This window comes from Ipomoea nil, unplaced genomic scaffold (assembly GCF_001879475.1).
Source record: "Ipomoea nil cultivar Tokyo-kokei standard unplaced genomic scaffold, Asagao_1.1 scaffold1043, whole genome shotgun sequence".
NCBI classification, from domain to species: domain Eukaryota; kingdom Viridiplantae; phylum Streptophyta; class Magnoliopsida; order Solanales; family Convolvulaceae; genus Ipomoea; species Ipomoea nil.
In genome coordinates, this window is record NW_017617471.1 from 7,002,638 (window position 1) to 7,016,256 (window position 13,619).

The window sequence follows — 13,619 nt, forward strand, 5'->3', positions numbered from 1 at the left end:
ACATCTCCCACTTTCAAAAATGGGTCCCACTTCCACATCATCCCATTTGCAAATTATCTACTATTCACACTACATCCCTGCAAATCCAATCAACCTTCAAAAGTGGGCCCCAATTTCACATCACTTTAAAAAATTAATATTTTTTTCTTAATAAATATTATTTTGTCTTCAACATTATTTATTTATATCAATATATAACTTATATTTAAATATTAAATATAACAAATGTCAAAATAACTAATTACGTATGTATTAATGGAAAAACTAAATGTATGTATTAATGAATTAATTTATGTATAGTAATGAATGTATGTATATCAATCTTACAAAAAAAAAATGTATCTTTATCAACATAAATTTTAGACACGTAATTTTAAAAAAAATATTACACATTAAATATAAAAAAATTAATAACGCAAAATACAAAACAAAATACAAATAAAATAAAAGAAAGAAAACAAAATTAAATAAACTAAATAAAAAACTAAAAAAAAAAACTAAAAAAAACTATAAAAAAAAAAGTACAAAAAGCTGCCGCAATGCGGCAGCTTTTTGTACGGTTGCAAGTTTGCATGCAGCGCAAACTTGCAACCCACCTCACTATTTAAAAAAAAAAAAGAAAAAAAACAAAAAGCATACATGGCATTGTCCAACTCATTTTGCCAATATGATATTGGCAGGGGTAAGGACAGCCTTATGTCTTTATAGAATATATTATATGTGTATAAGCTTATATTAATAGTTTTATATGAAAATGTGTCAAATTTTATTTAACATTGATTTTTTTAAAAAATAAAAATAAAAGAGTTAAATCTTATTTTGAAAAATTAAAGATGATGATTGATGAATGAAAAATAACTTTTGTTAATTAAACATGCCAAAAAATTTAATTTATCGTAAAAACTTATTCGATTAGAAGATAACTAAAATAAAGAAAAATTTAATTTACTTGATTAACAAAAAAATAAAGTAAAGCAAAATTTAAATTAATTTATTAAAAAAGAAATAAAATAAAGCAAAATATATTTTACTTGTTTTAAAAAGAAATAAAATAAAGCAAAATTTAATTTAATTGATTAAAAATGAAATATAATAAAGCAAAATTTAGACTTTTTAAAATATTACTAAACTAAATAATTGCATTTGTTTTTACAAAACAAGCATCACCATTAGGGCATCTCTACCGGTAAAGATTAGAGGAGATAAAAGAGGAAGAAAGGAGAGAAACATAGTTGGAGACTTGGAGGGAATAAAAGATTAGTAGATTACCTTTGGAGACAACTTTGTCTTTGAAAGAAAAGGGGATAAAGGCTCTACCGTGCGTGGCGTGTGGTGCTCACGTAGCGTTATGTTGTGCATCTGTATGCACCATGCATGGTGCATACGGATGCAAAAACGACGTCGTTTTGGCGTTTAACTTTAAAAAAAAAAAATCAGAATTGCATAACTACACATCCATAATTTCATAACTATACATCCAGAATTGCATAACTACACTTCCAGAATTGCATAACTACACTTCCAAAATTGCATAACTATAATTCCAGAATTGCATAACTACCCTAGGGGTGTAAACGAGTCGAGCCGAGTTCGAGCTTGGGTTGGCTTGAGCTTGAGCTCGTTAAGGAAGGCTCAGCTCGAGTTCGAGCTCGAGCTCGATCGAGCTCAACAATTGATGCTCGAGCTCGAGCTCGGCAATTTTCGAGCAGCTCGAGCAACTCGTTTCTTCGAGCTCGATTTTGGGTTCGAGTTCGAGCTTGATTTTGACCTCAAATTTGACCTATTTGATTTTAAAATCATGTTCCAATTAAAAATAAACTACTTTGTTTTATCCATACATAATTGGTAGTTGTCGGCTAAGTAAATTGACAGAGACCAGATGCTACTCGACTGTCTTCGTGTCTCGTCTTCTGTCAGCACGCAGAAACCGGAGATTACTCGACTGTCTTCGTGTCTCGTCTTCTGTCGGCTGAGTGCCTGAGCTAGGGCGTGGGGAATGGGGAGTTGGGGAAGCGATAGAAGATTAGAAGGGTAGAAATTTAATTATTATTATTATTATTATTATTATTATTATTATTATTATTATTATTATTATTATTATTATTATTATTATTATTATTATTATTAAGGCTCGCGAGCGGCTCGACAAGCCACGAACCTAGAATAATTAGGCTCGGCTCGAGCTCGATTATTAAACGAGCCGCTCGAGTTCGGCTCAAGCTCGATTTTGACCGAGCTCGAGCCGAGCTTTGACCGAGCCGCTCGCTCGCGGCTCACGAGTAGCTCAGCTCATTTACAGCCCTAAACTACACATCCATAACTTCATAACTACACATCCAGAATTGCATAACTACACTTTCTGAATTTCATAACTAAAAAATCCAAAATGAATGAACTAAAAATGAATAACATAATGTTGTTGCTGGGAATCGAAACTGATTTTTTTTTTTTTTTTTTTTTTAAGTATGGCGCGCGTTTTATGCAAAACGACGTCGTTTTTGCATCCGTATGCACCATGCAAGGTGCATACGGATGCACAACATAATTTGCCCGTGCTTACGGTGGGAGACAACCCTTTTGCTATATATATATATATATATATATATATATATATATATATATATATATATATATATATATGTGGAAGGGTTCAGGTGCGGGGATGACTTTTCGTGCGGTTGACGCACTTAAGTATTAAAATGACACACTTTAAGTAAACAAACCATGTACCATAAGCACACAACAAAGCACCTTAAGAACACAAATCACGCACCTAAGGTTTTAAAATTGCTCACCTTAAGTTTCACACAACTGACGCATCTTAAGAATACAAATCACGCACCTTTAGAAGGAAAACAACGCACCTTAAGAAGGAAATTAAAACCACGCACATAAAGAAGGAAAACCACGCACCTTAAGTTTCAACAAATACTCATATTAAGCATAAAACCCACGCACCTTAAGCACAAAACTCATGCACCTTAAGCACACAATCCACACACCTTAAGAAGGAAAACCACGCACCTTAAGTTTCAACAACTACTCACATTAACCACAAAACACACGCACCTTAAGCACAAAATTCACTCACCTTAAGCACAAAACACATGCACCTTAAATTTGACCTAGATACAAAAATTACCAAATTATCACCGCATTTTTTTTTTATTTTGGTAATCCTCGACATTGATTTAAGCAAGATCAATAGCTCAGATTTAACCGTACAACCGCACCTGGGCGCACCAACCGCATTTGAACATAATTATATATATATATATATATATATATATATATATATATATATATATATATATATATATATATATATATTAAACTTTTATTTTCACTTTTCTTTCTATATTTCGATTTTATTTTATTTTTAAAATTTTAATTGTGTTAATTGTTGTTATATTTAGTATTTAAAATTTAAAAATTTGTATTTTATGAAATGTTAATTTCTTTCGTAGACGATTTCAAATACGAATTTTAATTTATGAAATTATATTTTGATTAGTTAATAATATTATTTTTAAAATTTAAAGAATTTTTTATTTCTTTATTTATTATTATTATTATTATTATTATTAATTTAATTTTATATCTTTATTATTAATAATTAATAATTTTTAGTATGATTTTCCTTTTTACGAGTTAATTGCAATTAATTAAGGATTTTTTTAAAAAAAATTCAGTCAATTAGTAATATACTTTCCTTTTCCAATTTATCTAATTTTTGTGCCTTTTTTTAATTTTTTTTATTGATAGTCTAGAATATTATTGTGTAAAATATATCATATAATTGTGATTAGTTTGTCTTTAATCTTAATCAAATATTATTTTAGGCTGATCTAACCATTTCTTTTTCCATTTTCAGTCAATTAGGGATCTTTTTTCCATTCAACTAGTAACATATGTTTCATTTTTCAATTTACCTAATTTCCGTTTCGTAATCAAATATTATTTTACGCTGATCTGCCAATTCCATTTTCATTTTCAGTCAATTAGGTATTATTTTTTTTTAGTCAATTAGTAATATTTATTTCCTTTTTTAATTTACCTATTTCTGTTTTAATTTTTATTTTCAATAAATTAGGGATCTTTTTATATTTTAATCAATTAATAATACTCCGTATCAGTTTCCTTTTTTAATTATAGAAGTATAAATTAAAGCATCATGAGCTATTATAAATGACGGACAATCAAACGACTCCGGGTGACCAGGGGAGAGAAGGGCGACTAAAAGCGGCGTAAAATGGCCGGGCAGACTGTCAGTAATCCCGGCGCGGCTGCCAGAGCGAACGCCGGCGCCGGAGCCGGAGCCAATGCTTCGAATGCTTTGTACTTGAACTCGTTCCGCATCTCGGCTGCCGCTGACAGATTAGCTATGCACGTAGGCCCTCAACCGAAAAACGATCTCGTGGAGTTCTGCCAGCTCTGCCTTTCCCTAGCCAGGTACGTTCGTTCGTTCGTTCAATCCTCTATGCCAAAATCATAACATTCGTACGTATTCTTATCTTGTGTATGAATTAAAATCTATTACATGCACGAAAAGCAAATGCTCTTGTTTGATACACTTGCATTTTTCGAGAATGATGTTTGGTTTTAGTGGAAAGGAATTTTGAATTGGCTTATGTTTTTAGTGGTTTAGAAGCGCTTCTTTTCCGTGATTGCTGTATTATTTGCACGAGGGGTTCAGTTGTATGGCTTTTGATGCAAAGAGTCTCTGTTTGATACAGCTGTTAATTAACAACTAGGGAAATTGAAAGTTGTATCTTTTGGATTTCTTTATGTTTCTAAAAAATAAAAAATAAAAATTGTAGTTGGATTACCGGCTTTTGTTGTTAGTCACCTTATCATAAGGTATCTATACAAAGAGGAGAGACCACAAAGAAAATGTGGAGCAAATGTATCATCTATGTGGTTAAATGTTGAACTTGCACACCATTTTGGGGTGCATTGTCTCTCTCTGTGTTGATTACTTAGGTCCCATGTGATGAATATTACATTTTTCTGTATCAAGCAAATGCTCTGTATTTTCTCAGTAAACCCCCCAACAATAATTCATTTCATTTCCAAATTACAGTATGTTTCATTTAATTTTGGTTCAATCTTATATTAAAAACTGGGCAGTTTAAACGTATTGTTTATTGAACTCTTATCTACTAAAACTTTGTTGGAATGAGTATAAGGAAAAGAATAAGCTCAAGTGAGGATTATTGCCAAATGTTCCATTGTTTCCTTTTTTTTAATTTTTATTTTTAATGTTACCAAATGTTTCTCTTTTCATATTCAGATTTTCTGATCATGCAGCGTTATTAATTATTGCAGAGGCATTGACTGTGCCATTGCAACCCATGATGTTCCCACCAAAGCTTTGGAGTTGCCTTCATTGCTTAAACAGGTTCCTTCTTACTCAGAAGTCAAAGTTGTCCTACTTATTTCACTTTACTGCATCATCTTTCAAGAACTTGTAATATCTCATTTTGAAGTTTTCCATTCTAAATTGTCAAGGTGAAAAATGAAAGAATGAAGCTTAGAAGAGAGGAAGTACTCTTAAATCCTGTTTATAATTCCTTGAAAATTACCTATCAGTCAAATTCCTGTCTTCTTCATAAATGCTTTCTTGATTCACTCTCTTCATGCCCATAGAAAAGTTTGCTGTCCAAACCTTGCCCCCTTTTGAGTAAATGAACATGTTCCTGTTGGTTGAATCCTCTCCAAGACCCCAAAGGTCTTCTTTTTCTGTGTGGCGATGGTCTTTTTGAACAACATACAGTCCATAAACAACTTTTATGCAAGGGATTCCCATTCCATGTACACTATTATTGCTGGATTAGCACTGCCTTTCTTATGCATCTGAAGCATTACTGTAACTGAAACATAATTCTTCCCCAAATTTTTGTATGGTTATAGGTGTGCAAGCGGAAAAATGATTCTCTTATACAAGCTGCAGTCATGGTTCTAATGATTTCTGTTAAGGTAATTCCCATTACATACTTACTGCTCTAGGTTGATTCAGTAATCAATGTTCATTTCCAAGTACAAGTGATGGTTTCTGTTTGGTACTTCATTTGATCAACTTTGTGGCCCAAACTAGTTTTGATGGAATGTTATGCTTTGGGTAAGCCTTAGTCTTATCGTGGTAATAAGTAATAACAGACTCAGACTGGCTGTTTCTTATCTTGACTTTGGTGTAAGAGTATTCTGTAATAGATTTGACTATGGCACTAAGATATCCTACAATACTGGTAGTCTCTTTGCAGACGACTTTTTAAATTTTATTTCTTTCTTTATCTGCATCAATTTTCTGTGTTTTTTTTTTTTTTTTTTTTTTTTTTGAATATCTGTATTTTTTCCCATTTTACAAATATATAAAAATTAGGTCACCATGTCTAGGGATTAAAATAGTTTGTAATGTGGATCTACATGTAGTACACTAGTATGCCAGGGGTGACAGCCAGAAAATTGAGTTTTTTTGTATGCTAGATCCCCTGTGCAAGCTGAGCTGTGAAGTAGCTATGAGTGTGAATCTGTGTGACTATTCTTGTCTGCATGGAAGTAGTGTTTGATGCAATGTCACTTCACTAGAAACATTATTTCTATGGCATTTTGCTTGCCACCGCAAGGAGACTTTCCCAACCAAAAATGATTTTTTAAACATTAAAGGCCTGATCCATATGTCATATGCAGGGCAAAAGACTTCCTTAGTCTTGCCACATATCTTCTTTAGGACCACCAAACAACCTTCTAACATATACGGTACACTGTAATTTTTACTTTTTGCCAAATTTCAAAATGTACCACATCCCTTACTATTTTAGTATTTGGCATGGTTACACATCGACATGGAAATGGCTCACTATGTATGTGTTTGTGTGAACAAATTTAGTTAGGGAAATTGAAAGTTATAGCCATTGAATTGGAGGTTCCTTAGATTTTCATATCTTAATGAAATAATTTTTCATTTGTATTGTTGGTTTTGAGTCTTGCCATGTAAATATTACCTATCTCTTAAGTCTTATCTTAAAAGTTGTGTGCAACTTTCTGTGACTTCATTGACCCTTTCATGATTTGTAGAGTGCTTGTCAGAGTGGGTGGTTTTCTGACAAAGATTCTGAAGATCTTTGCCATCTTACAAATGAGGTTAATATCTTGTTTTTACTAATATCTCTGTTTCATACTTTAATTGGTTCTTAAGGTACTGGTTTGCCTCTTTATTGTTTGTTTGCATATTTCAGATCTCTAGCAGCTTCTGCAGTGAACCAGATTTCAAATGTGAACCTAGTACTTATCTATCTACCCTCTCAATGATTATGTCAAGGTATGAAATTTGTCACTCTTTTTCTTGCCTCACTGGCTGCACATCTAGTCCTTTGCTTAAAAATTTTAACTGAACACAGTCAACACACTACAATTTTGCATATTCATTGATTTGATCTTTAAATTTATGACTGTTCGGCAGGCTACTTTGACCCAAAACAAAACGTCAAAAAGAGAAAAAAAAATTCCATAATGTAGCCTGTATTATGATGGTTGGATAATCACGGTTTGCTTGAGTAGAAGGATGTCATGCTCACTCTATATTATCCTTTATTTTATTTTTTTTAAAATTATTATTACTATTAATGTACATTTTCTAATCTCTGTCATAGTCAAATTCAGCAATTTGTATGTTTTTTTTGTTAAGCTGATTTTGGCATGGGAGTTAATTTTCTCTCTCTGCTATCTTTAGTATATATGCCTCTGTAATTTCCTTGTATTATGAGAAAGCATAAACAGTGGACTCTTCTTTTTCGTAACGATAACTAATTAACTATTACTAATTAGGATGAACTCTATTTGGTGACACCACCTATCCTGTATGAATTTCTTTATGGAAACATAAACTTAAACATCAATTGTTTGAGACTGAAAGTTTAGTAGCTTTTCAAAATAAATTCAAGAGTTTCATTTCTCAGATGATAGGCTCAAGGATATAACTATTTGCAAAATATTAGTTTTAACTTTTAACTCTATTGAATGATTTTCACCCTTTAATGTTACTGAAGAATTCCTTTGCGTGGGCAGATTCTTTCCCCTATTGAAGATGGGTCAGATATTTGCCTTTCTGGAAGTTAAGGTACTCATGTATAACAGCCACCTCTTCCTATGCATGTGCATGTGTGAGTTTTTTGCTGGAGGATTTTGTAATTTGAATATGTTTGGTACTAATGATATTTTTCCTTTTCTAAATTATAGCCTGGATATGGAACTTTCATCAATGACTTTCACATATTGAAGAGTGTGAAGACTACTGCGCAAGATAAAATAGTATGCACTTTCTCCATAGATTGAAAATCATGCTTAAATCTGAAATCTTCTGAAATGAGTTTGTTCAAATAATTCTTGCTACTACAACCTATGTTAATTTTTTGCTTCTATGGTTAGATGTACTTGCTTTTAGATAGTATTATACAGTATCTGGAGTTCTTGACTTTTTTCCCCTTAAAGTGAAATCATTCTGCCTTCTGGCCTTTGCTTGTTCATTCCTATTTATTTTGATATCTCAATATTGCAATCTATTGCTGCTTTTATCTGAGAGTTTAGGAAATCAAACCTATATAACATCATCTATATTGCTGTAACTTTTATAACAATCTATGTCATCATTTTTACTTGAATTCAGTTGTTATCTCAATGGATATTATAGGCTAGTATCTCTTCACATACACATACACATACACACTGAGTCTAGTAATGCTACTAACAGTTCCGTATTGGCTTTCACTATTTCTCATTCTTGTATCTAATAAGTTTTCCCAGGGAAGGGACTTTACAAGAGTTAGTTGATGGTTTATTAACTAGATAGACATCATGAACTTTTGCTTTTCATTCTTCATTGTTATTTGAAAATGTGGCAAAGGTTAAACATGCTGAATGCCATATGAAGAGTTACTCGTAGAATCATAGCCTCATTTTCCATTTCCTTTTTGCCTACAGAGGGTACTAGTTGCTCAAGTAGATAATACAGAGACGTCGTCATGCCTTATAAACCCTCCTCAAGCAAAGTATGAAACTACTTCCTATCTTCTATATCTTTGTGCGAGTCTGTATTAATTGATGTGTCTAATCTGTTCCAATTACTCTGCTCATACACCATGCTTCTTATTCGCAGCTTTCTCCTTAATGGGAAAGGAGTGGAAAAGCGAACAAATGTGTTTATGGTCTGTTGCAGCAATAATTTTCTGAAGTGTTATTATAGTGGATCTAGTTGCCATTGGTGATTTAATGCAATTTATGACTGGTGCTATTTCCTTAAATAAATTTTCTTGCTAGGATACTGGACCTCAGATTCCAACAATTGTATCACATATGCTTAAATATGGAACAAATCTTCTACAAGCTGTGGGCGAGTTTAATGGTGTGTCCATAAAACTATTTTCCAGTATCCAGTATTTCTGTTTATGTTGGTAGTTTGTGAAACCATACTATTTTTGGTTCATCTTTGAGAAGGAACCTACATTGTTGCTGTTGCCTTTATGAGCATAATGCCAACCCCGGACCCTGCCACCCTTCTAAATTATGTGCAACCCACTCCAGCATCAGTAGATCCAGGTATGCATCAAGGAGGTTTTTATTATTATTATTATTATTATTATTATTATTATTATTATTATTATTATTATTATTATTATTATTATTATTAACCTGAACTATACCATATCTGTTGAATAAGGTCGTTCTGAAGTTGGTTAAAGTATAGATTTGGTCCTTTTACTTTACCTTCAGGCTTTCTTACACGTTGCTGACTTGGTAATAACATGTATACTGCTAGACTAGATCATTTTTCATGATTACACGTTGCTGAGAGAAATGGGAATATTTGGTCTGGCCTGAAAAAAAAAGGGAAGATTTTAGAACTTGGACAAAAATGGGCAAAACTAGTTTGGGAAATGTGTGAGAGAGTGGCTTGAGTTTTGCTGTACTGTTATACCTGCACGCAATAAGGAAAAAAGCATTTGATTTTGTAGGGTCAAATGCGTTTGGAAATTTTGTTTGATCTTAAAATAAAAACCTAGGCATGAGGTATAGATTATTCTTAGGGAAAATTCATTTGGAAATGCGTTTGGCTTTTTAAAAAAATCCTAAATACAGATATATGGCATATCTCTGAAAATTAAATTTTATGTCAAACACATTAACATAAAATCATTTCCTAGAAATATGTGAGAAATTGGTTTTGAAATTGTATCAAATGCACTTGGGAAATGTGTCTCTAAATGCTATTTCCAAGACTAGATTTGCCTATTTTTGTCCATGTTTCAAAATCTTTTCTATTTTTGTCCGGGGCACACCAAATACTCCCCTTTTTGTTAATTCCCTTTTGAATAAACCAATTAAGTGAAAGTCTGGGTCACACTCACACTTCATGTTTCTATTTGAAGCAAAGAAATTATAATAAAGTCTCCTATACTTGTTTTATTGTTGGATTCCCTTACATTAACATCTGCTGTGTTGTATGGTTTCCTTCTGATTTTGATTCACTCTATGCATGTTCCAGCACACTTAACGTGCTGTATTGCTTACTGCTCCCACCAAACTGTAAATTTTTGTCCCAGTGGTTGATGTAATTTTCTAATGATGTAGATTCTGAGATAATTGAGGGACCATCAAGAATTTCCCTGAATTGTCCCATAAGGTATGCTGTTTTCTTCTCCAAGGCTTCTTCAGATTCTGACATGCTGGATAGACTAAACAGATTGTCTGTATCAAAAGTTCATTCTACCCCACCTGAAAAGTTCTTTTTTTTCTTTTTTTTTTGGTTTGTGCGTATGTGTATATACCACACACACATATAGCTTCCCTGCCTCTAACAGAAAGAAGGTGGATGCTTCAATTTGGATCATTTTTACTGGAATTATACAAAGATGAAATGTTTATTAGTTCTGACCACCCGCCTTCTGCCCAATGGAGTTTGATTCTTTTCTCCTGATTCCCGCAAACTAAGCATTCTGCTAATCATTTTGTCTTTGCGTGTACAGCTTCAAACGTATAAAGACTCCTGTTAAAGGCCAGTCATGCAAACATCTCCAGGTGACTGCTCATAACTGTTGTGCAAATTACAATTAACTCAGAAATCCTATCCAGCATAGTAATAGGTCACATGTAGAGTACTTACATGTGTGATTGTTATTTTCAAAATGCTTATACTTTCTCCTTGAGGTCTTTGATTTGTCAGAACTACAAAGTCTGACATCACAAATCTGAAACTAGTTTTGGTTTAGCCAGTTTCTCCATCATATCCCTTTCAATAATTGGGTCTAACCCCAACATATTTCTATTGTCATAGTGTTTTGATTATCAGAACTATATTGATATAAATTCGAGAAGGCCATCTTGGCGTTGTCCTCACTGTAACCAGCAGGCCTGCTTCACTGACATCCGTATTGATCAAGACATGGTGAAGGCAAGTATTGTTTTGCATGTTCTTCCTTCCTTTCTTTCTTCTTCTTCTTCTTCTTCTTCTTCTTTTTTTTTTTTTTTTTTTTTTTTTTTTTTTTAATATATTTTTTATAGATTTTATTTTATTTTTTTTGTTTAAATAACTATTTTGCTTTGGAGTAACATACTTTTCCTCTTAAAGGTTTTGAAAGAAGTTGGGGAGAATGTCACTGATGTGATCCTCTCTTCAGATGGTTCATGGAAAGCAGTCATGGAAAGTGATGATCCTACTGGCAATCCACCTGTAAATAAGCCTGATATTTCTAAGGATGAAACTATGCTGCCAGATTGTAATGGCATCTCAAGCTCCTCTGCAGATATTTTGGATCTTACTGAGATGGATGATGCAATGGATGTGGTGGGTACAGGAGAGATTGAAGACATTAAAAGTGTACAGACCAACTGCCAAAATCAACCTTCTACATCAAATCCAAGTTGCCAAAATCAACCTTCTACATCTAATCCAAGTGAAGTTAATCAGGCTTCGCACATGGACGATGCTTTCTGGTCAGGATTTTATTTCTCCAGATTAGAATCAGGAACATCTAGACCTAGTTCCAATATGCAGATTGATGGCGTTTCTGAGCCTGTTCCTACAAGTTTGATGCTGCCACCCGTCTTAACTGATCCTCTTATCCAAGCCTCTGTCATGCAGGGTGGAGATTCCTCTCCTAATAACTTGCAGTACCAATTCTTAAACTCAGCAATTGCTAATGATTATGGCAGGATGCCGTCAATAGTTAGACATGCAGTAAATAGAGCACCAATTGCAGTTCAGGCCCTTCCAGCTCAGATGCCCTCTCCCGTACATCAGCAAAGACCAAGAGGTACCATCGGTGATGTGATTCTCAACGTCCCTTCCGCCACTCCTCAGGCAACATCAGTTAGCACAAATGCTGGTTCTAGTAATGTTGAAAAGCCGCAGCAGCAACTCTCCAGATCTAACTCAAATATGGTCCAGGCATCACAAGTGTCGCCATCAACATTACCTAATAAACAGGTTAGTTACCCTAAATAAGCATTATGGCTCTGTTTGTTGACTATGGTTCTGAGATTTTGTATTATTTCTCTTGCTAGCAGCTGGAGCATTCTTCTGCTCCTATTCGCCCAACTCAACAGTTTGTCGGCCATAAAAATCCAATTCACACACCAACCCCTTACAGAGCTTCTTCAGGATTCACAGCTGAATCTCTTAAGAGAAGTTGGCAGGGAATGGCGAACCAGCAGAAATCCTATACCGCAAACCAATCTCCGGGCCTATCTCGATCACTTGCTCCCGGTTTCTCGCGAAACAATGCTCAAGGCAGTTTGCAGAGTGGTGTAGGCCAGGCAAGAGGTGTTGCTAGCGGGCAACAGCTTCAGCCAACGCTTGTTGCCCAGAGGACAGCCCAGATAGCAAGGCCTGTTCAATTATCTAGAGCCGCCCCTCCTCTTTCAGCAAATGCTGATTCACCAAGGCCATCATTGATTGGCGATCAAAGGGGAAGTGCAACACCAGGCACAGTACCGGTGGATTTACCTACAGATCCGGACTGGCGTCCCACAGGTCGTATGCGAGGAAGCCTATCAGGACGGGCATACAACGAGGCATTGGAACAGTATATCATTCGGCCAACCCAGCAAGCTCAAGCTCCCAGGCCGTCCATTCCACCCAATATCTCACCACAGTTGCAAGCCCTCATGGCCAACAGATCTGTGCATGCATCTCCGCTAGTAAATCCGCCATCTTCTACACCAGCTGCTGCACCCGATGCTTCTTCAGCTGGTTTACCTCAACATTCTTCTGGCATTGCATAACTTCATTAACTTGTTTGCTGAACCTAATATCAGTAACAAATCATTTGCACTTCTTTGTATGCATGCTATTTTTATGGACCTTATATTTCATACACTGTATTTCAATTTTCCAATTTATGTGTATGTGTATTATGAACATAAGTTATGTGCATCATGAACCAAAATAAACACTTTTTTACTTAATAATACTATGGAATGATGGAATCTACCCAATCAAAATAAACATGTGGATATTGGGGCTTAATTATGCTTTACACCCCCTATAGATGATATTTGAAAAAAATTGACAACTAGGTGTATTCAAATAGCTTGACCATGTCACTTGTAGTTTATTTTGCTTG

General features: G+C 34.2%; 1 protein-coding gene across 2 annotated transcripts; it reads left to right on the forward strand.

The window, feature by feature from the left end:
• Window positions 1–4,203: 4,203 nt before the first annotated feature.
• LOC109180869 (E4 SUMO-protein ligase PIAL2-like) lies at window positions 4,204–13,443 on the forward strand. Of its 2 annotated transcripts, none has more exons than XM_019330567.1 (16): window positions 4,204–4,452; window positions 5,329–5,401; window positions 5,914–5,979; window positions 7,078–7,143; window positions 7,239–7,321; window positions 8,068–8,119; window positions 8,239–8,310; window positions 8,980–9,047; window positions 9,155–9,203; window positions 9,316–9,400; window positions 9,493–9,594; window positions 10,627–10,678; window positions 11,022–11,073; window positions 11,330–11,446; window positions 11,624–12,481; window positions 12,559–13,443. In XM_019330567.1, exons 1-16 carry the CDS (start codon window positions 4,253–4,255, stop codon window positions 13,276–13,278), a joined length of 2,715 nt encoding a protein of 904 aa, XP_019186112.1. In that variant the 5' UTR covers window positions 4,204–4,252; the 3' UTR covers window positions 13,279–13,443. The 2 variants fall into 2 exon arrangements, with proteins under 2 accessions (XP_019186112.1, XP_019186113.1); XM_019330568.1 differs by having other exon boundaries at window positions 12,562–13,443.
• The last annotated feature ends 176 nt before the right edge of the window (window positions 13,444–13,619 follow it).